The sequence below is a fragment of the Clupea harengus genome, chromosome 15 (genome assembly GCF_900700415.2).
Source record: "Clupea harengus chromosome 15, Ch_v2.0.2, whole genome shotgun sequence".
Classification (NCBI taxonomy): Eukaryota; Metazoa; Chordata; class Actinopteri; order Clupeiformes; family Clupeidae; genus Clupea; species Clupea harengus.
In genome coordinates, this window is record NC_045166.1 from 2,937,983 (window position 1) to 2,962,935 (window position 24,953).

A 24,953-nucleotide genomic window follows, 5' to 3' on the forward strand; every position below is an offset into this window, starting at 1 on the left:
CTGGGTTGATACAAATATTTGGGTGGTTTGACTATAAAACAATCTGTAAAGGTAGCCCTAAAGATACACGCCAGCAAAAGAGACCTGATCATAGACTTGATAGCAGCATAGCTGTAAACCAGTAGATGGCAGCAGTGCATCAAACTTTTTTCTATTCCGGATATTGCCATTCACATGGTTGCTCAACTTCCGGAGTGCTTCTGGTTTACTGACCACATCAGACCCACATGTAACTCACGTGTAAACAAATCCGGGCAGAAATTCTTGGTGAATATTTGAAGATAAAATGACGTACACCGACGGAATCGTGTAAGTAACCTTTTTCATAAGTGTCCATTTATGTGGACGTTTCACAGTTACCTTCATATTGACTGTGAGCTGGAGAAACTAAAACCAAGTGGCACCGACATGGAAAGCTAATGTTAGCCGTTTTCATGGCGAAATGCTGGTTTTACAGTTCTGAAGTCTTTTTCATGTCGCTGCCAAAATCGCAGTGAAATTGCTTTGCTAGAATTAAATGGCCTACGTTCATATTTGGACGTTTGCCCTGTAATGCTTTAAGCCGTTATAGACCAGCAATATTAAGTTGGCTAGCCAAGACATGTATCTAGGTAAGGTGTGTTTTCTATAGTTCAACTCTTGACAAGATACATGTAATATAAAATAAGATGACGTGTAATCTCGTTTTCCTTTAGGAAACCGAAGACAAAGCGGGCGAAACGATTTCTTCAGGGCAGAGAACCCAAACTAACGGAAAATGTTAAGAATGCGATGATTATGAAAGGAGGGAACACAACTGACACAGTCAGCCAAGCACTGAAGGATATTGTGAGTTGGTGCAAGAGCTTAGGTCCTCTGTTAACAAGCCCACCTGTATCCATTCTGCTCGATTTAAACGTTATCCTTGTGTGATTCAAATATGTCCAATGACTTGGTTGATGTATTTTGCAGTATGCTTTGAAGAAACCAAATGCAGTGCTGTACAAAAAGTAAGTGAAATGATGGAAGGCTATTTACATACAACACACAAGGTGTTACAACTTGCTTTATTGTGATTGATTGTTTGTAAGTAGTTAGTTTTGCTATCTCAATCTGAATATTGAATTTAGTCTTTTGCATTATAGGAAGAACATAATGAGACCGTTTGAAGACTCGACATCTTTGGTGAGTTGACAGGAAGCAGAGAAAATGACTGTTAGTTGTACTGCATATTCAGACTACATCGTTCTCATGCCACCGTTCATCTTGCAAACTAGTTTGTTGTCAGACTTTTTTTTACTGAGCTGTTATAGACTAATTGTTGTTTTGTCCTCATAGGAATTCTTCTCAAAAAAATCGGATTGTTCATTGTTTTTGTTTGGATCTCATAATAAGAAAAGGCCAAACAACCTCATATTTGGTAAGCCTTCGAGTTGCCATAGACAACATGCACCTTACACTCCAGCCACAGACAACATGCACCTTACACTCCAGCCACAGACAACATGCACCTTACACTCCAGCCACAGACAACATGCACCTTACACTCCAGCCACAGACAACATGCACCTTACACTCCAGCCACAGACCTAACACTCCAGCCACAGACAACATGCACCTTACACTCCAGCCACAGACCTAACACTCCAGCCACAGACCTAACACTCCAGCCACAGACAACATGCACCTTACACTCCAGCCACAGACAACATGCACCTTACACTCCAGCCACAGACAACATGCACCTTACACTCCAGCCAAGAAGAGAATTCGTATTCATGTTCTTTATGTTCATTACAGGACGCTTGTTTGATTATCATGTGCTGGACATGATAGAGTTAGGTATTGAGAAGTTTACCTCTCTGAAAGATATCAAGGTAAGAGTTCATTTCTTTCCCCTGCTTTCTGTCTCATTTATTCACATGAACCATTACTCACATAGGAGATATGTCTATACTTAAACAAAATGCACTCTGATGCATTTTTTGATGAGCAGATGAGCAAGTGTCCGGAAGGAACCAAGCCTATGCTGGTGTTTGCCGGGGAGGCCTTTGACTTCGACAATGAGCACAAACGCCTGAAGAGTGTCTTGATCGGTATGCCAGTATCTATTCTAGTTCTAGTTCTGCTTTGACCCACCTCTGGGATATTTTAGGGTTTTCAGTTCTTCTCTCCTCATTTCTTGTCTCCCCTGTTGTGATAGATTTCTTCAGGGGACCCACTGTGTCATCAGTGCGTCTGGCAGGCCTGGAGCATGTGCTACACTTCACAGCCCTTGAGGGGAAGATCTACATGCGTAGCTACAAGTATGTGTGCGCTTGCCCTTTTTAGTAGTTGGCCAAGGTAACCATTTCCTGAACAGATGCTTCCCACAGATTGTTATTTAAGGGGGACAACGGAACATGGGCCCTAACATAGAATATTTGGCTCTCCGTGTTTGTCTTGATGTCCGTACACTTTGCACACATAGATCTATTTTTCGTAACAGCTAGCTAGCTACTGTGAGAACCTGCTACTTGGCAATATAAAACTGAGGAGAAAATATTGCTGAATGATCCCAAATGTACCTGCTATTTGGATGTAAACAACGTACCATTGAAAACATCGTTAAAAACATGACTTGACAAATGTTGTAGCAGGTATGATGACATGTTCAGGGGGTCCTGGAAGACATACATTGTTTAATTTGGTTCTTATATAAATAATGATAATACATATTGTTTTGATAATTTAAATCAAAGTTACATGGTTAACCTTGTTTGATAATATCATGCCCTCCGTGAGAAACCAGAAGCTACAGGTGTGGTTGTGATGTATGCTACTAGCAACACATCGCAGCATTAACTGAAAATAACTTTCAAGGCTCCTTTCATGGCTGCTGAAAGTGTTCATTGGGCATGAGTTGCATTAACAATTCCCTCTCAAGTCCTGTTCATTCCCACACACTCCTCTCCTGTTGTCCCTTTACGCTTTGAGCCTGTCCTGCATACTCTGTAAATGGGAGGCTGAGATGCTGCTGACGCACCAAACACTTCTGGGTGGTTATTTCACTGTGTTTGGACTGAGAGCGTAGTGGATTGATCAGGTTTGATCTGACCCTGTAGGTGGTATTTCACATGCAAGAGTAGAGCGTCTCCACACTATGACCACACTACAAAGTGGCCCTAAAATCTGGCTGTAAAACAGTTAATCAAATTGTTAAGACAAACGTAACCAGATGTTAATCAGCATTTATGATGTGTTTATAATACAGTTTTGTTTTGGTCAGACTCTACTTGCAATGTCAACTCTTCAGTTTATCACACTAGGTGACAAATGTGCTTTTCCTGCTTTTTACAAGTGAATCTTTTTTCCTCCCTGCAGTGTACTGGAATGGGAAAATGTAGTGGGTGATTTAAACCTCTACTAATGAATACTAATGTTTGGTCATTATGGCCTTCCGGGTTCCTGAGTCACAACAAATCAGGAGTTTATCTGGAACAAAGTACGGAATGCTGAAGGAGTTATCATCCATTCCACATGGATAAGGGCCAGGCCATGTCTGGGTTTTGTCAATTTGCTTTGGGGGGACTGACTTTAGACTTAACAAAAGAACAGCGTAGACTACCTAGTCATTTAGCAGACGCTTTTGTCCAAAGCGACGTACAAGGGAGAGAACAGTCAAGCTACGAGCAATAGAGACCTAGTGTAACAATAAATACTATTTTACATAAGAGGGAAAAAAAGTACAGGAATGTAACTGCTGTAATGAAGGGAGGTGCTCTCTGAAGAGTTGGGTCTTCAAGAGCTTCTTAAAGGTAGAGAGGGACGTCCCTGCTCTGGTAGTGCTAGGAAGCTCGTTCTGCCAATGTGGAACGACAAATGAGAATAGTCTAGATTGCCGTACTTGCACAGACGGCAGTGCTAAACGGCGCTCATTGGACGAGCGCAGCATCCTGGGGGTAACATTTCAAGAGGCTATAGAGTTAACAAAAGAACAGCGTAGAATACCAAAAACTCATACCATTCTAGTTTGTCTTTAGCACTGCATGCATGTCAGAATATGTCCCTCTAAGATATTCTTTCAAGAAGAGGAGTTCTGGCAGTATTTATGAACAGCTCTAATTGATTACTGAACAAACTGAGAAACTGAATTGGTGCCACAGCAGTTAGTATTTTTACTAGTCATCTGTGATCATGCAGCTTTGTGATTCACATGTTTGTTTGTTTGTTTGTTTGTTTGTTTGTTTGTTTTATCTGCTACATCCGCCTTCAGTCCTGGTACTGACATGCAGTGTCCTCCTTGATATGTGTTCATACATTGACATGTTTGTCCAGTTCTTATGTATATGGTAATGAAAGAGTATGCTGTTCTTCGGCGAATTGCCTGATGAAAACGCCAAGGCCCAGTTCCTTAGTTTCAAGTTAGGCCGTTCAGAGTAAGAGATTTGTGGAAGACGGCTTAGTGAAAGAATATGTTTATTCCGACACTAGCCACAGTTACCTCGGCACAGCACGGTTGCATGCCACGAGGAACGTCTTCTTCTGCGAGGAAAGTATTTTTACATTACAGAAATGTACAGTTCTTAGAATGTAGAGTTAACATACATAGAATGTAGGCGAGGGGGTGGGTGTGTCTCGAGGTCAAAGTAAGGGCTGTGCTTGACCAAGGGCTATAGCCAGGTAGGGCCATACAGATGCTAATATGTTTGGCTTCAACCATCTTGTCGTGGCTGTAGACAAAAGCCAATAATCAGATTCTAATAGCTCTGGTTCCAGGACACACAAAAGCCAGGAACCATGTGATGGCTCTCAACATAGACAAAAGCCCTGGAGCCAAGCCTGATGGCTCTGGCCTGGCGCTATTGAAACTAAGAGTGGGGGTCAAATTGAGGAACGGTCTTATGAACTTGTGTATTTTGGGGGTGAAACTGGGCACATTTACTTACTTACAAACAAGCAGTCAGACATCAAACATGCTTACACCAAAGAGGCTTAACGCTAGCCATGGCAGAAGATGACAGTGTTTTTCAGGTTAATGACAGTGAAGTAGAACAATGCCTGATGTCTGTAGAAATGTGGTATCCTTAGTGTGTTTACTAGTCCTCAGGTGTTTATATTCTCTGAAGGATTACCAAGAATGGACAATACTCAAAGTAGGGCCTTGTGTAGCCAGGCCAGGGGTGCACTTGGTGTTATCTGTCATTGGAATGTTAGGAGGTGTTAACTCTAGAGCTCGCCTTCATTGTTTCTTGAAATACAATTTAGCTGCTCATTTAGACTACCGTAATTTCCGGACTATAAGCCGCTACTTTTTTCCCATGCTTTGAACCTCGCGGCTTAAACAATGACGCGGCTAATTTATGGATTATGATACCTGTTACGGTGGCTTTGTGGAGCTAGGATGCTAGCATGGATGCAGCCGCATGGATGCTTAGCTCCACGCGATTTCTCAGTATCTCTCAATAACTTAACTAATGTCAAAATAACCACAGTCTACCGGCATAGACAGAACACAACTCAAAACACTTTAGAAAATAAAAGTTTACTACAATACAAATCCAGTCTTCAAGTTCTTTAGCTCACTGGTTTCAAACTAGCGTCTTTCTTCTATCTCTCTGTCTTCAATCTAACGTTCTAGCTTCTGATTGACTCTTGCAACTGTGCTATCTTAAAGCAACAGTGCACTTATCGTAACTGGCAAAACTAATAATATGCATCACTATTGTATTACTTTTGATATTAATTTTAGCCTGTGTAAAGTTCATTTGTTTCAATGTACCGGTAGGCACCTGCGGCTCATAGACATGTGCGGCTTATTTATGTTAAAAATAATTATTTTTGAAAAATTCAGTGGGTGAGGCTTATATTCAGGTGCGCTCAATAGTCCGGAAATTACGGTAACAAGATGAATGAAGCTAATCACATTTTTACTCTCTTTTTAAACAGAGTTTTGCTGAAAAAATCTGGGTGTCGGACTCCAAGAATTGAATTGGACGAGATTGGACCTTCGTTTGATTTTGTCCTCAGAAGAACTCATCTAGCATCTGATGACCTGTACAAGACTGCACACAGACAGCCCAAAGCCCTCAAGGTAGACCATGAGCAAAGTCACATTAGACAGAACTATTACTATCTGTTGGTTCTTTAGAAAGAAGACGTTTTTGAAGGGTTTGGAAGATACCCCGGTGTGGATTAAAGGGATTTGCCCTTTTCTGGCTCTGGACAGATTGCAAATAATGTATTGAATGGTTTCATTAAGCTACTGAAATGTAATATTGGAGAACTAAACCAAGAATGCATTTAAAACTTATTTCAGTAATTTATAGAACAGTTATTGAACAGCCATATCTCTTATGTGAACAGTAATGTCCCCTTACTTGTTAATGGACCGTGCCAACTGTGGCAGACCCAACCATTAGATAACTTGGAGTAAGGATGGGTTCCTCTTGTGAGGGGAAATAAAAGGCTTCAGCCAGAGTGATATCTAGTCTGATTTAAAGTTGTTGGAGATTATTACAGCTTGCTCATACAGAAGGTCACCGCATTGAAAACACAAATTTAGATGTGTAAAAGTGTATGGAATTCCTCATGGGTGTCTAGAGAAACTGAGCCTACCAAAGTAATCCTCAAAGCCAAGCAAACTGTCATGTTGTGCCGGACTTAAACAGTACAGAGATTTCTCATTGCCCTATGAAGTGCACAATATTGTCGCCCGTGTCAAATATGCACATATTAAGGAAAGTACAAAATATCTTGTTTAGGCTTTTTGATGACGTGTAACATAAAAGCGTGCATCACAGACCTGTGCAGGGACAAACTAGCAGCCATGGATTTTAGTCTGCTTGCTTTCACGTCTGACTTCCATGTTGGAGGTTCACTCAAGGAGCTTGATTCACACCTCTCTTACCAGATTATGGGAGCCTAGTTGTACCTCACCAAGTACTTAAAGCCTACATTTCAGGTTCAAGCCCGGTTCAAGCCCAGTGCAAGCCTGTATCCACAACAGGTTGCATAGGCAATACATTAATCAAATAGTCCATGTTATTGATAGCTTTTGGTGACGAAAAGCTTAACTGGCTACTAATTCACAATACTCTTTGCCGACCCTTTTTCACAGCCCAAGAAGAAGAAGAACATATCCCATGATGCCTTTGGCACCAAGTTTGGTCGCCTGCACATGCAGAAGCAGAACCTGGAAAAACTGCAGACAAGGAAGATGAAGGGACTAAGGAAGAGGAGAGGACAGCATGTCGCCACGGAGACTGCTGCCACGGAGACTGCTGCCACAGAGACTGCTGCCACAGAGGAGTCAACCTCGCCAAAGAAACTCAGAGTAGATGAGTGACTGAGCAAGTCCCAGTAGACTCTGACATCAAGGTGATGCGATTGCTTTTGGTTGAGGACGCAAGTTGTAGAGTTCTGCGAGGTTATTTTGACCTCACATGTCTTTCAGTTTTTTTTTTACTGTATAAGCCTGGCAAACTGTGGAAGGTACATTTGTGAAGACCAATGCTGGTGAGAATGTCATGCAAATATTGTATCTGTTCTTATTGATGCAGTATTGCAATAAATATTTTATTGGGACCATACTGTATTTGTTCTTTGGTGTCTGTGTGTGGTGGATCAGGCTAGCCAGGATGGATAACTTGTCAGGAAACAGTCAAAAATATCTTTACTTATTTTATTATAGCTCAATTTAATCCTGTTATAGCAGAGTGATTCCTATTCAATCTTTAACTGCCAAGAGCTTCAGATTCGGCTGACATCTGACAATAGAACCATTTATTGCAATGTTGACCCTAATCCACTGACTGGATTGTTACTTTGAGTCTTTGTTTTGTTGCCTTGCATTGTTTGATGGCTATTGAAGACTATCAAATTGACACAATCATTCACTCCATCGTCAATAACCAAAATAACCTCACAGCCCTTTCAGTCTTTCGTTTGTTAATATCCAATAATCTGTTCTGGCAAAATAATAAACAGCTTGATGTATTTCTAAAATTAATTTTCGCAAGTTGTCACATATTTGCTCAAGGTTGTTTTTTTTTTTTTTTTTTGCTGTAATTTTCTCTCAATTCCTGTCAGACATGACAAAGATGAAACAAAATAATGGTATGCAGATATGTCTGATGATGGGCTCACTCAATTGGCTTTGATCACACAATTTACTAGAATATGGGAGGCAGTATTAGTTAACCAGGTCATTAAAGCCCATTTTCATTCAAATATTTAGGATTGTAGTTCTGTTAAGAAAGAGAAGAGAACGTCTGGTAGAAAAACTAATGAAAATGTTAAAAAAAAAAATGTAATGTTCAGAATGTATTCATAAAATATATACGAAATTGCACTGATCGTAAGCGTTTCTGTAACTAGCTAAGGCGCAAAAACCTCATTACCACAGGTAACCACATTTACCAGTTACCACATTTCGTATATTCCTTTTCGCTCCCTGTTTAAACCACTAGGTGGCAGAAATGATTGGAACCTATTTGGGAGATCAGCACTCTAAATGCAATTGTGGATTTTGTGTATATTCTCTTGCCCCATAAAATGCCCTTTACTTTCCTTCGGCCATTTACATGTTATAAGCCTACTGTGCTCGGCATAGTTGTGTGCCTTCTTATTCGAATCAATCAGGTAAATCAATGACTCAGTGCTGAATATAATCATAATGAGGAGTGGAGAATATGCCACATAAAAAAGTATGATGCCAATTGAGCTTTTAGAGATTGAAAATCATCTGCCATACAGTGGCACATTTTAAATTGATCGTTCGTAGCTGTCATTCAACTAGAATGCTTACAACGTCGTGTGCTTTTTCAATAGACCGGTGGGTCATCCTAAATACTGGCCCCTACAGTGTAGGATGGACACACGTCCAATCAGCGACAGATTGCTGCGTATTCTTGCCCCGCCCATTCGAGGTATCTATTAATACTGAACTGCACTACTGTCACTCCATGCTGATATTACAAGAGGTTCTTGGCAGAGTGATTCTTGTAATATGTGTAGGATCATTGCATCAGCCTGTGAAATGGCAGTTTAACGCTCCTTATAGATTCAGATAATATACCGAGCTAACGCGCAGAGGAGACAAATTCTGCAGCTGCATGCAACGACAGCAGCTGAGGTAACAAATCGTCGCCTGATTCCACTGGTCTGAAAATCAACGATAAGGACATCGCCATCTGACTCTTCAACAGCGTACGATTTTTTTTCTCCTCTCCATCAAGGCATGACAGAAGGCCAGAAGATGACCGATAACGAAGCTGGCGCAAATAAAGACATTGTGGTTGATGAGGCTGAAGGAAAGACAGAGATAAAACCCCTCAATGTACCTGCAGAGATGAAGGAGAATGGGGACAGCAAACAAGCGGTCACTGAGAAAGTGTCCGAAACCGAGAAAGAGTTTGAGCCACCGGAGGGAGGATGGGGATGGATAGTCATGTTGGCGGCAATGTGGTGCAATGGATCAGTATTCGGTATCCAGAACGCCTTTGGTATCTTGTTTGTGTATCTCCTGAAGGAGTTCGGATCAGAGGACGACAAAGACCTGCAATTCAAAACTTGTAAGTTGTCTCACCGTGTGTACACAGCGTCGTAGGAAAGTGTTAGTCTTAAGTTGTAGTATGCCCTATGAACGAAGTCAGAGTCATTTTATTTTAATTGTATTCGTTATTTTATATAATTTGTATTAACAGAGCACACAATGACTTACCATTAGATATAACCACTCTACTGTATCTTGTCAGTCTTACGCACGTGTGGGCTAAAGAAGTTTCGATTTAATGTTAGCTATCTGACTTAGCACCTATGGCTCTGAATGAAATGGTGAATGGTCTTCAGAGTTTGGTTATGCTTTGCACATCATGACCATGTAAACAACTTGATATGTTTGTTTCAGCATCATGGGTAATTTCAAATTACGTACTCCATTAAAATGAATGGTAAGATAGATGGACACATATTTGTAATGCTTTCATATAAATATGGCAGCCAGTCTGCTAACTAACGTTAGCAAAAGTCATACTCAAGGAAGTGCATGTGAAATGCATGATGAAGGCAATGGCAGCAATACAATGTACTGTATGTATGTGTTTGACAACAGGCACAGCTGTACACTGCCTTAAACTACAAAAGCTTGCTTAAAGATATTATCTAAGAGATAAGATATTATCTTAGTTCATTCATCAAAATAGTAATCAGCTATTATAAGAGGGCACATTCATGCAGTGTTGTTGATTATAGTAATTTGTACGCAAAAAAAATATTTTAAAAACAAGTAATATATAAAGGTAAATATTAGCTATTTGATACTGTGCTAGGGCTGAACGATTTGGGAAAATAATCTAATTGCGATTTTTTACCAAAATATTGCGATTGCGATTTAATATGCGATTTTTTTTAATCCTCTTTTTTTTCCCAACAAAACGTAATGAATGATTTAAATATGACCAACACAATATTAGATACATTTAGTGTAAAATATTCTTTCCCACATTTTACATTTTTATTTAACTGCTCATTACAGAAACAAGAACAACAAATCGGTGGCTTTGCCACTGTGCATTTAAGTAATTTAAAAAAAGTCATTTTAAGTATAAACACTAGGCATGCACTTTTTAAACACTGTGTGCAAAATGTACCATCTTAAAAAAAACACGTTTTTTTTAATCGCGAACATTGCGGTTAGAAAATCGCGTTCTATCATATCGCGATTAAATCGCAAATGCAATTAATCGTTCAGCCCCATACTGTGCTCATTCTGTTTTTGTCCTTTCAAGAAGTGAGGCTATGCTGTTTGTAAACACCAAGGCATCCAGCCTAACTCATACCACTTTCAGTAGTGATGCATATGCTTGGATAGCAAAACACACACTCTGAAAGTCACTAGAATTGACTTATTGATTAATTGAATTTTCCACCACTTGCATGAGTTGCAAGGTCGGTATTACAGAGTATCATTACTGTAGAGTAAAAGTCACTGTCAGATCTTGGGATGTGACTTGGTGATGACAGGTTCATGAACAGGATGATAACTGATGAGTGGTCAGTACACATTGGAGGCTTTGTGTCTGTGTATTTCCCCCCTGTCTTGGCCTTGGCCATCAAGGAATATACCAGCTTCCTGTGTTACGTTTCCAGCCACCTGTTGCTGACATTTAGGCTTGCTCTGAGATGAGACATAGATGTAGAATGGGGTGGGGTAGGTTGGGATTGATAGCTCTTAACAAAAGGGCTCGATGTTCTCAGGAACTTCACACCCCTGATATAACATTTTTCAGTACAAGCAGTTGTTAGAGACGCTGGTTAGTGTGTATGTGATCTTAAATCTGTTCTCTGAAGGTACAAACAAGGATTGTGTTAAGCTTTCACTAAACTCTGCAATTAGTTGTTGCAGGTAATTTTGAAATAGTTTGGTTTGGTTTCTATGCATCTCGCAGACAGGAAACACTGATAGTATTGATTAAGGGTGATGGGGGGGCCTTAATCACCCATATCCCTGTTTGACTAGGCTGCTCAATACTGTTCACAACACTGAATGGATTTAAATGGTAGTGGCCACTCAAGGACAGGCACAGGAAGACCACAGTATCTAATCTGCAGTAAATTGCTCTGACAATGATAATGGTAAACCCATCACCTAAAACTGTCTGTGATAACAGCATCAGGAAACAAACAGTTCTAAAGGTTAAAGGCTGTTCCTTCCCTTTAGGCCCAAATCCATCCATACCATACATACCAATCCTTTTTGGTGGATGTCAGTGATCATATCCTGGTGATCCAGAGTAGCTGAAATAGATTAGAAACTGGCTGTGGCTGGACACAGTTTGGTTGAAATATGACCTGCTTCTAAACTGCCTCGTCTTCCAAAGATTCCATATGTTTAAATAAATGGATGGCTTCAATGGAACAGTGTTATATGTTAACAGTGGCTTTGTTTTTAGACAAATATGATTGTGTTAAGATTAACCAAGAAAGCTCATGAACTAAAATTTTGGACTTTTGAAAAGGTTGTTACAAGAGAAACAAATGCCTTATACATTTGAAATCAGCTAAGTAGCCTGGGTCAGAGTTTCCTGTAGTGTGTGTGTGTGTGTGTGTGTGTGAGAGAGAGGCTGGCTGACAGGGAAAAGGGGTAGCCATGTGGTCTAACCTAGACATCAGACACTGAAATGGAATCCTTTAGTAGGATAGGCTATTTCCTCTCTGTCTGTATGTTACATTGGGTTAGATGTGCTCAGCGGCTGGATTGGCTGGTCATGTAGAAATAAGTCTGCACATGTTGCATGCTGCTCACCCTTACAGCAGTATTCTCAACTGACCGGTTACTTTAGGAGGATGCAAAAGTTGGTCTGTGCCAACATGACTTTGGTAGTTTTGAGGTGTGGACCTGTGCGATCAAATAAGAATGTGGCAAGGCCTCGACAGTTTTTAGCTTTACCTCCGCAAGTAGCAGCGAAATTTCTATTTTGATTACCGAGCACAGTCTGTTAATAAAGGGTGTTTAAAATATATTTTTTTTAAACTATGACATGCACATGTCACTTAAGAGCACAACCCTGTTTAATCAAGACGCTACAGATCACGCCTAATCAGCAACAGACTCGCACTCTCCTGGTCATCTCCTTCAGTGAGACCATCACTGCAGCTACTGGTGTTTCTCTTCAGTTTTAAACATGCCTAAAACTTAAAACACAATGTGACCAAAATGCCTTTGTCTCTGTATTTATGTCTTGCTAACAGTCATTTGATATTATTCAGAACATAATTAGGGGTGGGGATGTCAAATCTGACTGTCACCATTGTGTGCTTATCATGCCATTTACCAGAGGTCTTCATTTAATCCAGTTGGTCAGGGTGGACGCTTACAACCTCCTCCCCCTTACATGGGGGCTCTACAGTGATTCAGGCTTGGACCTCCCGGCGAGAGCAGAGTGAAAGCCTCTAGAAACCTATTCAGCCTGCTCAGTGAGAAGGATAAACAAATTATTATAAGCTAATCCAGTGCTAAAGGCTATGTGAAGACAGCAAAAGGCGTTAGGTGGGAAAGGGTTTAGGACTATGTAGGCAGCAATTTTGAAGCATGAAAGAAAATGGAGATGTCATCTAGTTTTAAGTTAATATATACATTTTTCTATACATTTTGTAACCAAGTATTCTGTCATTAGATCTCAGTAGCTGCCTGTGTCACTGGATTCGGTCATCTGACACAACTACAACGAGCACTTTCTGAATGGAAAAGGACTTTGTTCTATAACCAAATCAATAGTGGCATACAGTATATATCGGACACTCTGGTGATTGTTTTGAGTAACAACACTAGGGTGTATTTTTGAACCCCAATCCGTTTCTTGCAATGATGATCCTCTTTTGTGTGTTAACTGAGGTTCTTCCTCCCCTATCCAAAGGTACAGCTCGTGCCTGTGTCCATGCCAGCAGTGAGATAGATAGGCCTGCTGGCCAAACGTTTTACTGACCAATCACAACATGAACCTTTGGGGTGGTGCTCAAGTGAGAACACACCCAGGCCCTTGCCTCCACCCTGCGGAGAGGCTTCAAACAGCTGGAGCCGCACCGGGTTTTGGTCCTTTTATGGAATGCCAGAAGGGGCTATTCTGGGGACCCTAGGTCCAACTACATTTGGTGAATAATGTCAGAACAGTTTCAGTGGTCATTTTTCCATCGATATTTGTATGTGCGTACCACTTAAACCACATTGTAGTTTTCATCAAGGTCGAGCCATTTTCTGGCCATTTCAAAATCTTAAAGATTTAAGCCCTCACTAATGAATTTAAGTAAAGAAAGACTTTGTCAGATATGCTGGAATGCCATCATACAGCTCACATGCTGCCACAAAGGCTGAAGCAGAGGCCTTATGTGTACAATTACAGAAGTGGACAAAGGTGATGACGCAAGTGAAATTGCATAGTCATGAATGTATGCACGTAGTTTTTTTATACATTAACAACTCAGCACTTTGAATATGCCCCAACCCAAAACTATTCCTCTGACTTTTAATCATTTACACTTGAGAGAGTGAATGAGCCATGCAGACCAAGACAGGTTTTGACAACTCAACGTTGAGGGAGCAACACAGCCTTATTTGTTAGGCTTTTGTGTTCGTACTATGACATGGTGCCACTTTCAATGTAGACACCACAGACCCCATGTGGGGCACCGGGTGGGGTCCTGCCTCAGTCATTATAAACCACTTAGAGGAACCACTTACAAAATGAAAAGCAAACATTAGCCTGCCACTTTTTAGTATAGAATCTTCTAGAAAACAGTTTTTTAGGAAACCTTAAACAAGATTTAGACCTATGGCATGATTTACTGATTTCAGCCAATGTTTTACATGTCATCAACATTTTATCTACGTGTAAGTACATTCTCCTTTCACCTCAGTCACAGATCTGACAATATTTATCCATGGTGGATTTCTGTTAACAAAAAAGTGAATCGCCGCTGTTCAGAAAATAGTTGATAACCCCAAAGTCGACAGCTATTAATGGTTAACAGAGCATTTGATCTCTGTCTCATGTTAGCTGGACACTGAGTTCGGGTGAAGGTTGTTGGGAGATAAAGGAGAGAGTAAACATGGGAACTCACAGCTGCATGTGGGGAAAACGGCATAGCCTTACACACCAATCAGTTGGCTTTCCGATTCATACCGTCAACATCAGCCCATGCCCCGAAGGGGTAACTGACAGATATGCAAACCAATAGCAGAGAAGGCCTTCTATGAGACTTGGAAGGCTAAAAAAGCATTGGCAAGGCAAGTTTATTTGTATAGCACAATTCATACACATTGGTAAATCAAAGTACTTCACAAATAAGCAGATAACAGAATATAGAAGCATAAAAGATTAAAGAAGATAAAGTGTATTATATCAGTTAAAAGAACATAGAAAAACTAAATATAAAAAATGGAGCTAAAAGAACAACCAACCTTTTGTTTTTTGGTCAATGCATTGACAAAGAGATTCTAGGGGACCATAGTCATTAGATGAGAGGGCTACGTGAATTTGGATGCCATCAGCATAGCTATGATAGGAGATCTTATTGTCTTTAATGATTTGTTTTAGTGAGAGCGTATACAGGCCCCAGGATCGACCCTTGGGGGACACCATAGGTCAAGAATGTTGGTGCTGGTATAGTTTCCAATGGCAACAAAGAAGTTTCTGTCTTGTATGATATGAGCCTCTTGATAACCTTACCTGAAAATCCAACCCAATATCCCAGTCTGTGTAGTAATCTAGTATGATCAACAGTGTCAAAGGCTGCACTTAGGTCCATTAACATTTGGGCTGATGTTTTGCCTGTATTGGTATTGAGGCGAATGCCATTTCAATCTTTAATAACAGCTGTTTTAGTTTTGTTATTGGCACAGAAACCTCACTGAAAGTGAAAAAAAAATAGCCATTTGACATTGAGATTCTGTATTTTTCATTTTCTATCAAACTATATTCGGAGGTCAAGTTGAGTTCCCCTCTCTTTGTTGCTGGTGATTCCAAATGTTGAGTGGTTAGTTATTGAGAGGATACGTTCTGCCTGAATGGATCTCTCGTTGCATGTATTAGCAGAGAGGAGTTCAGGTGCTAACTTTGGAGGGGGGTTAGTCAACTTCTTGACTGTTGCGATTAACACACGAGTATTGTTTATATTTCCACTGATGATGTTGGAGAAGAAAGACTGTCTTACTTTGCATATTTCAGCATTATGTGCAGAGTATCTCTTTATGGATTTCATAGTGGTTCTGAAATGTGTATATTGTCCTTCCTTGGATTTAGTTTCCATGGTGCTGTCTGTTTGTCAGTGACTATATTAACGTTCACTTGAATAATATCATCCATAATATTTACCATGTGTGCTTGTGATGATTTATGACCCTCTTTCTTATAGTCATAGATCTGATCATAATGTGTGGGGACATACATGCATCAAAGAACACACAGAAATGATCAGATGAGGCTAGGTCCTTGACGGTTGTAGGGATATTGAGACCCTTTGTGATGACAAGGTCCAGGGTATGACCAAGAGACTGAGTTGGCCCCATGCAGTGTTAGGGCTGAAGGAATCAAGTAGTGCATTTAGCTTCTGTTCTTTAGCTGTTTCCTGGACTATCTACATGCAACTTGAAATCCCCTGATATAATAAAACAGTCAAACTCTGTACAAATTACTTACAACAGTTTGCTTAATTTATCCAGAAAAACTGAGCTTTGGAGGCCTGTAAGTAGTTACTAACAAGATATGAGGAGAACACTTAATGAGAGTATACAGGTATTGAAATGATATAAAGTCACCAAATGGTGAAATGATTCTTTGAATAGTGTGGCTAATGCCCCTCTTTTTTGTCTGTTCTAGTAGCACACTACACATCGTGTATGTGTGCAAATAAGATCATTCATTAAAAATAACTTGTTAGAATAGATCTGTTTACGTTTAGAAAAGCTAGTAAGTAACAGTAAGTGTAGAAGGTGAAACAGATTCCTGTTTATATGTACTTTAAATTAGAGAAGTTAACAATTTTATCTGAAGAAATGCGTATTGGTTCTCTTTCTGACTAGACTTTCTGACTAAAGCTGAGTTAGTGCCCTGACACAAACCAAGAGTTTTTATATATAGACGCCTCTGACTAAGCACTTCTGCACGGCAACTCTCGGAGTTGCCTGTGAGTCTCTTCAGGAAGTTTCTTAGTTTCTGTGATAGTTGGGCAGACTGCTGGAGAGGCGGGTTCAACATGGGAGGGAGAGAAAGTAAGGAGTGAAAGCGGTGGTGGAGAAGGTTGTTTGAGTGCTGGACCCTTGGGATTGGGTTTCGGGCTAGAAAATGACAGCCTGCCAATCAACAGCAGGCTCTCCATACTTTCTGGGAACTTAACATGATGGCGTGGGGGTGGGATGTAGGTGTGTCTGCCTCAGCATGGCTTTTCACGTTTCGGTAGGTGATAAGGCCATTGGTAGGTGATAAGGCCCTCGGTAGGTGATAAGGTCGGCTGCTGCACTCCAATGATCCATTTCCACATGCTCACAATCTCCATTTGACTGCTGAAATCCCGGGGAGTTTGGTGCAGATGATTGGCTATGCATCATTCCAGCAGTGCAGATGATTGGCTATGCATGATTCCAGCAGTGCAGATGATTGGCTATGCATCATTCCAGCAGTGTCCTTGTTGTCATACTCTTGTATCATTTCAGTGGAGGTGGTTGGGTACTCCTCCTCTGGTTCAGCTTGTGGGGGCATTTGTTTTTGTTATTTACCCCTTGTTCACTCTGTATGGTTTGCAGAGTGCTTATCAGAGGGCCCCAAGGCCGTTGGGTGATGGAGGGAGAAATGATAGTTGTTGCTTAAAACATTTGTCCCTATCCAGCTGAGCGCTGTGCTATTTGGACTGAAATATTTGCTGTAATTCCAGAACAGGTTGAAATAATAATAACAACAATAATGCAATTGATTTTGTGTCAGAGACTGCTGCATTTTGAAGGCAGCATATAATCTTCCCTTCTCCATCTGTAGTCACCAAGAATGAGGATTGTACATTGAACACATGTTAACAAGCCACTTTTTGTAGGTGCCCACCTTTCTGGTGTTGTAGTCTGATCACCTTCTACTTTCAGTCTCTTCCCTGGGAAATTCCTCTCCCAGGTCCCTGTTTTGCTGCCTTAGCTGCAGAGGATGTCCTCTGGGACGATGAGCACTGTTGAAGCTTGTAGTCCACGGGGGGTGGACCAGGTTGACGTTATTGGGTCTGGAAGCTAAATAGCTGTTATAACCGCGACTCACAACACACAATATAAACATCAAAGCATTTTACAAGCTCTATACCTATGCACATGATGCAATCCCCCATCATTTATTGTGTAAAACAGCTCTGTTATACTATCTTGTTCTTCAGGTGCATTTATGCATCAGAATTGCAGTTTCTAGTCCAGCTTCACGGATAGCTATGGGACTTTTTTTGTCCGAATCCTAACCTCAGCAATTTCCATTCATCAATTCTCACTCCCACCCAATCCTCCTATAGGAAAATCCCACAGTAATGTGTCCCAGCTGTGAGCCTCTAACGTGGGCGTCTGAGTTTCAGCGGCCAGATGTGAGCGCTGCACCAGGACCATGCATGGGGCCCAGGGGATTAAACACAGTTACGCAATCGCTGGTCAGGTGGGCTGCGGTAATGGCATGATTTGGGCTCCTTTTTAATGCTTGACATCACAGGGTTGCACCAGGGTGTGCGGTGCCCTGTGCCAAGAGAGAGCCGGGTTGGCACCAGGAGTCTGGTGTGTCATAATTAGTTCAGTGTAACACCAGATAACTCAAGGAGAACTGTACTGTACAAGGTTGGCAGACAATTGTTCAGGAGGGTCCTGTCTTTGAGCTAAGATGGCAGAAACCTGGGAAAGAATTGTACAACACTGACCCCTGTGTGGAACAGACCCCCTCTTGGAATTACTTCATTTTGAGTTGTATTAATGTGCACATTTACAGATGTTAATGTGTTTGTTTAATGCTGTTCAAAGGTAGGTTATTCTATAGTAGTGATCTGTGTTTTGAACTCTACCTGTAAACACATTCTCTTTGTGTGTGTCTCTCTCTCTCTCTAGAGTTTATAAAAGAGTCTTCTTTGGAAAGGCAAAAGTGCTCCTGAAGTTGTTTTAACACGTCCGTCCGTCTGACTGAATTTCTTTTGGGGGAAACTGAGTGAATGTGGTTCCTGTGTGAGCTCAACATGTTGCAGCATGTTGCTTCTGGGTTTCCTCATAATCAGGGGCGGTTTTGGGCACGGGCGAACCGGGCAGCCCGGGCAGCAACTTTTTCATGACACGTCAATTGAGAAATTTAAGTTTGTCTTTCACTTATATTGTTAAAAATTATAATAAATAATAATGAAAAAAATAATTAAGATTTTTTTTTTTTCTCCGGGGGGGGGGGGGGGGGGGGGGGGGGGGGGGGGGCGCGCTCGGAGGGGGTCTCGCCCGGGGCGTAATTCCGTGTAGAACCGCCACTGCTCATAATGCCCTTAATATATGTGTACATTTCACTCAGTTGTGTCACCAGTTATAATCTGATTATATATTCCAACAATATATAAAGGAGAGCAATATGTCAAATCTAAAAATAGACTTAAGTATGTAATGGTTTGCAATAACCAAAGCAGTTGGGAGCTGAGACAATGCATTAGCCTGGAAAGGGCTTTGCTGGCTAATTGATTATTTCCCCCCTAATAAAGCCAAAGAGGACCCTGTCCTGAGTTGACTGCGCCCCTGGCTAGCACGAGACAGATCAGAGGCCTGTGTTCGCGGCGGGAGGCGCTGGCCGCGGGCCAGTTTGTCAGCATAGAGCAGCTTAGCCTCCCCAGATCAAACTGAGCCACTGAGCGGCCAGAGTCAGAGGCCTCATGAACAGCAAGAGACGGACCAAGCAGGCGGCTGGCGCTCTGGAGTAGCTGTGTTTGAGCAGCAGCTGAAGCAATCAGTGGAGCCACTGTACAGCACACTGGGTTTCATCACAGCCACACATGGTCAGGGATGTAGGCTAGGTTCCTGGAGCACTGAGGAGCCCGATTCCTCGCTATAGTGTGCATTTCTTTGCAATTCTCACTTGTTTGATTGCCCAACTAGCACAATGAAGCTGTAAGAGGGATGCTGTTGTACAGCCCTTAGTTATACAGGTTATGACCTACTTTTTGTCAGTTATCCCCGAAAGGCACTTAAAGTCAATGAGATGTTATGCGGCAGCCATTACTCGACTTGGATTGACTGGAAGTTTCTGGTGTGAAAGTCTGTGTGAAAACAAGATTAAGGGAAGAGCTATGCTCTTACTCGCATCTACTTTTACATTTACATTTTTTTGTCTGCAAACCCTCTGATCCAGTCAGGAACAGCACAGTGTGAGTGTACATCAGTATGTGTATCCTCAGCTAAGCTAAATCACAGGAACACTAACTTTCAGATACATGATGTTGGATGACTGATAGCCCAGATACAAAAATGACCTAGGGCCAATGATTTTCTGCGATAACGGAAAACGGACGGAATTCGCGGAATGAACACTTTGAAACGGAATTGCACCTTTGAAACGGAAACATCATTTTGTTCATACAAATCGCCCAAATTCCCCTGTATTTTGGGCTGCAAGGCTATATTTCTTTCAAATAAACACAACAACGATTGCAACGATGAACAAACATTAATTAAAGAACAAAACCACTGAGAAAATGTCACGTCTGCGCTGAACTCTGCTCCGGCCACGCCCCCCTTTTCAACGGTTGACCCACAGATCTCCGCTAAAGCCACATTCAGTCACATTCACACGCTCGTCTTCCCAATCGCATTTAAAACAAAAAATATTTAGTCTTCTGTTCTGTTGATGGCTGGCAAACAACAATCTAAGAAGGGCACGTATTATTCACTCATTTTAAGCCATCAATCTACCTCAGGGTGAACAAAATGAGCTGAAACGGGGGGAAAAACGGAATTCACCAAATGTGAAACGGAAAATGCATTTTTTTTAAACGTAAAATCATTGGCCCTAATGACCTTGAGGTAAACTTTCTCTGAAAATGTCCTCAGTAAGGCTACTAATAAAAAAAAACGGACAAATCAAAACACAAAGCAAAGAAACCAGTGCAAAGAACCTCAAAACAGACTCAGATTGACCAGTATACCTATATTTCAAACAACAGCACATACTTCCAAATCCCATCCAAACTTCACTTCACTTTCTGCTTGGCCATAACAGATGCCCATTTGAGGGTAACAATTTTCTTACCCAAGCCATAATAACATACCGGTACTCGCCTACACCTCCAAACAGACTCATGGCTGCCTGGGTCCATCTCATTTACATACGTCATCACTCCATGTCATGTCAGACGAGCTTCACAAGCGTACTTTATGCAAACAACTTTAACATACAGGGCACAGTGTGGAGATGACTATACCTATATGTACAGAAGAGATTGGCCAATAACAAACCTGTTGTGTTAACCCAGTGACCCATATTCTGTTCTGTGAGCTGTTGTGGCATGTTATAAAGTAAGACAGTTGTGTGTAGAGCTGGGCTCTGGTTTATTTCAGCAGAGTATTCTGATATCTAAAATGAGAGTTTTGTTTTGCACCTTCACATTTTGGAGGTGTGTATCAAAAACCACACCTTTATGTCTGTTGTAACATGTTCTTGTGGTGTTCCTACTTCTCGTAGAACAGTTCTTTTTTTTACTTCTTTGCTTAACTTACTACAGATTTGTACACGGCAACATCAACACCATTTTGAATACTGACCCAGATTTAGCAACCTCAGAAGTCATGATTTAATATGACCCATAGGCTAGTCTGGGATGGTGGTTATTTTTTTGTGATTGCAACATGGAGAGTTATGAGTTCGAGGTGGCTAGTACTTCCCCTTTAAACCTACGTTGAGTTGAGGAAAAGGGAAACGGAACTGTTCCTATCTGCTCCATCTGGGCTTCACCACCTTCCGTCATGTGTTTGGACTTGAAGAAGTGGGCTCCTATTTGTGGCGTTGCAGGAAGCCAGCACACAGGGTGGGTTGCGCATGGTCAAGGAACAACCTTTGGCCCCCTGGGTTTCCGTAAACGATGCACAAGAACACTAGAACTCTGATCCGTTGCCACTCAACTAAATATATACCAAGTGCATGTTTTTTCTATGGTTTCTAAGGCTATTTTGCACTTAACTGAAACCAGCAGCAGTATGAATAAACTGGCAGGTTGAACAGAGTTCGTGGTATAACTTTCAACTGAAGTGAATTAATCATCTTTTCAAGAGGTTCACACTAGGGATGGGCAATCGATTATATTGTCTTAATCGATCGTCGGGAGAATTAAGGATCGATTTTCGATTCATCATTAATATTTTTATATTAAAATTCGCTATTTATAGGCTATATTAAAATGCAGTGAAAATAGAAAAAACACAGCGTGTTTCCTCATTGAGATCTTTATTACAAGATGGTCAACTCTTGTGGCATTTAAACGGGATCTGTTCAATGGTTACACTTGAAAATATGCGCTGCTGTACTCTTAAGCAGCGGAGCCGACAGCTAGAAGCCGGTGCTCATAAACAATTTATGATTATAAATAAATTAGTGCTGTCAATAGATTAAAAAAATTAACTAATTAATCTCACATTTTGAAATTCATTAATCTAGATTCATCGCGATTAAAAGTTTGTTTTTCTTCTAAAGCCTAAATCTTATAAATTAACGAGTAATCACTTCAGACAGCGTGTATTTTAGACACTGTTATTTAATTGTATTTTTTTTCGTGCTCTCTCGCCGTCATATAAGGAATTAGGGGTGGGAATCTCTTGGCACCTCACGATTCGATTCCGATTCAGAGGTCAACAATTCGATTCTAAACCGATTCTCGATTCTAAACCGATTATCGATTATCAATTCTAAACCGATAAAACGATTATCGATGCATCTCGATTTTTAAAACATTTGAGTTTGCTACTCAGAGTCTCAAATCACTTCCTACTTTGTGTTTGATAATTAAAGAAAATCAACAGATCTATTTTTTTTATTAGAGAAAAAGTTTCTCCTTGTCACAATTATGACTTTCTATGAAATAATGCAATAATCGATGCAGCTTGCATTTCAACAAAAAATGAATGTGTAAAAAAAAAAAAAAATTACATTTTACATTTTTTTTTTTTATTAAAAAATCGATTGTGAACTTTTCTGAATCGAGACAGAATCGTTCTAGAGAGAATCGAGAGAAATCGAAAAATCGATTTTTTTTCCCCACCCCTACAAGGAATGTATGCGAGACACAATGGTGCCCCTCGACGGTAAATCGTAAGAATTGTCCCCGAAGCAATTTGAATCACCTCAGTCAACCCACCGTCTTCAACTATGTTAAGGTGATAACTAAGGTGATTGTTCCGTCATTTTGCCTCTTAAACAGAAACTTTCCGCCCAACAATCCCTCAGCTCTCTCCATCTTCAACTACCGTCTCGGTCTCTCCTATCTAACTGACTGCAGACTCGCAGCGGTTTGTGCCATGGGTCAACGCACACCGGAAGTAAACAAAGTTGCGTTAACTGCGTTAAAATATTGTGTCGCATTAATCTTGGCCACAATAATCTCATAGAATAACGCGTTAACTTTGACAGACGTTAAAAAAAAAAAAATGTACACGCACACTACGCAACAGAACATGCATTTGTTTTATCGATGAAAAAATAATGTCACCTAGGAAATTCTTAATGATCAATGAATCGATCGTCGATTAATCATGCCCATCCCTAGTTCACACTAATATCCAACTTGTTCTTTCCTCAAAATGCAGATTCAAACCACCTATAGACGTGCACTTTCAACTCCAGAGAACTAAGTGAAGCTCAACCCAAAGCCTCCATAACACCAGTCCTTGAGTTGGGACATGTTTGAGAAAGCTGTGTCATGTTGAAACATCCTAAACTGTTGAGTGCTCTGTTTTCTCAGTAAAGGCAGCAATAAAATGTAAAACTTGACACTTAAAATAATCAAGTGCATAAAGTAGAGTAAAACCTGAAAGATGGATACCGTTATATTTGTTAGGAGTTAATGTGGGTGGACTGTTTCACAGCATCTCTCTGTGGGGGGTGGTCTGACTTGAGTTTGGCCCAGACGGAGGGTTATTGGGTTCAGACAGGGAGGACGCGAGGTTATGAGGTGAGTTTGGAAGATCTTTCGTCTCAGTCGGTGCTGTCAGTGACAGACTAGCCCCCGAGGGACTGTGCAGGGATTCTCCAGTGGACGTCACGGCAAAAAAACCACCAGCCTGAAATTACATTCTCAGTCTGGACTTCTGAAGGGCTTGGTCAAATGCATTTAGTTGTGGATAGGCCAACAGATGAAAATGCAACAGTAATATCCGGCTCCATTTGGGAGGTCATTGTGTTCTTTCAGCCACTTCAGAACACCACACTGTGGATTTGAATGGGTTCAGGACTCCAGTTACCAAACGGTTGCCCTGGTCTCTCCTATGGGTCTACTTAAAGAAAGAGTGGTTATGGAACATATTGAAGCTATGAATAGACATATAAATCAAGAATGAGGGTGATAGTTTGTTGATAGTTTGTATCTTATTGTTTACGGATGGCCGTATTGTTTACGATGCATGGAAGTCTATCGTAGAGGTTAGAGGTTGAGGTAGAGGTTGAGGTTATTCTTGGAGCACCTCTTAACACATTTGTCCTTGTAAAGGTTCCTGATTATCTCTCTTTTTCCTCTGCCTGAGCTTGAAGTTGTTGTTTCCTTTGTGCAAAACTTTTGTTTAGCGTTTCCTTTTCATTAGTCATTAGGTGAAGTGGTCTTTTCAGCTTTGTCGACACTAAGTATCATGCTGTATTGGTGACACATTTGCACCACAGAATCACAAGACAATGCGGTCTCGAAAAGGAATGATGATTTCCTGTTGAGAATAAAACTCTCAGGCTCATCAGTTTCACTACAGAGGCAGCATTTACATTTCCCTCCATAGGCCTTCAGTCTGGCTTCAGCCAGCTTGGAAACTTGTCTGTGCAGCAGAAAAAAAAAGAATGTGATGTGTGTAGACAGACTCGTGTGTTTCCAACCTCAGCAGCCATGGCTGAGTCCTGCCTAAAAAAAATAAAAAATACACCATTTCTTCATTTTGGCACTCGTCCCCCGTACTCTTGCCGGTCAAAGGGCACTTTTTAACCCCTTGCACAACGGCTGGCTGTGTGCGTTCATAACCCACACTTTCTTGTTTTGCTCGTCCTAAACGTCAGCTGTTTGCTTTTCGTGGAGGTCAGAAGAAATGTCGGAAACAATATTTATCAGACGTCATGCGGACTGTTTATTTTCAAGTGGTGATCTCTGTCTGTCTGTGTCCTGCTAAACACTGGGGTCCTCCCTGGGCCTGCTGGGACAAGGAAACTGAGCTGCTGGACCCTGTCTGTGCAGACAAACAGCTGATGAGAGCTAACCTTATGCCTGCATGCCTGTGGAGT

At 41.1% G+C, this 24,953-nt stretch overlaps 2 protein-coding genes across 2 annotated transcripts in view; both read left to right on the forward strand.

Moving 5' to 3' along the window:
- The first annotated feature begins 166 nt into the window (after positions 1-166).
- Positions 167-7,545, forward strand: rpf2 (ribosome production factor 2 homolog). Its single transcript, XM_012821378.3, has 10 exons — positions 167-309; positions 696-828; positions 952-989; positions 1,125-1,164; positions 1,318-1,399; positions 1,780-1,856; positions 1,976-2,075; positions 2,183-2,285; positions 5,908-6,052; positions 7,079-7,545. The coding sequence occupies exons 1-10, from the start codon at positions 287-289 to the stop codon at positions 7,304-7,306; spliced, it is 969 nt and encodes a 322-aa protein (XP_012676832.1). The 5' UTR covers positions 167-286; the 3' UTR covers positions 7,307-7,545.
- Positions 7,546-8,901: 1,356 nt separating this feature from the next.
- Positions 8,902-24,953, forward strand: part of slc16a10 (solute carrier family 16 member 10) — a 30,957-nt gene continuing 14,905 nt past the window's right edge. The window contains exon 1 of the mRNA XM_031581196.2: positions 8,902-9,533. Coding sequence (XP_031437056.1) covers positions 9,200-9,533 — 334 coding nt within the window. The 5' untranslated portion in view covers positions 8,902-9,199. The remainder of the gene's footprint in view (positions 9,534-24,953) is intronic.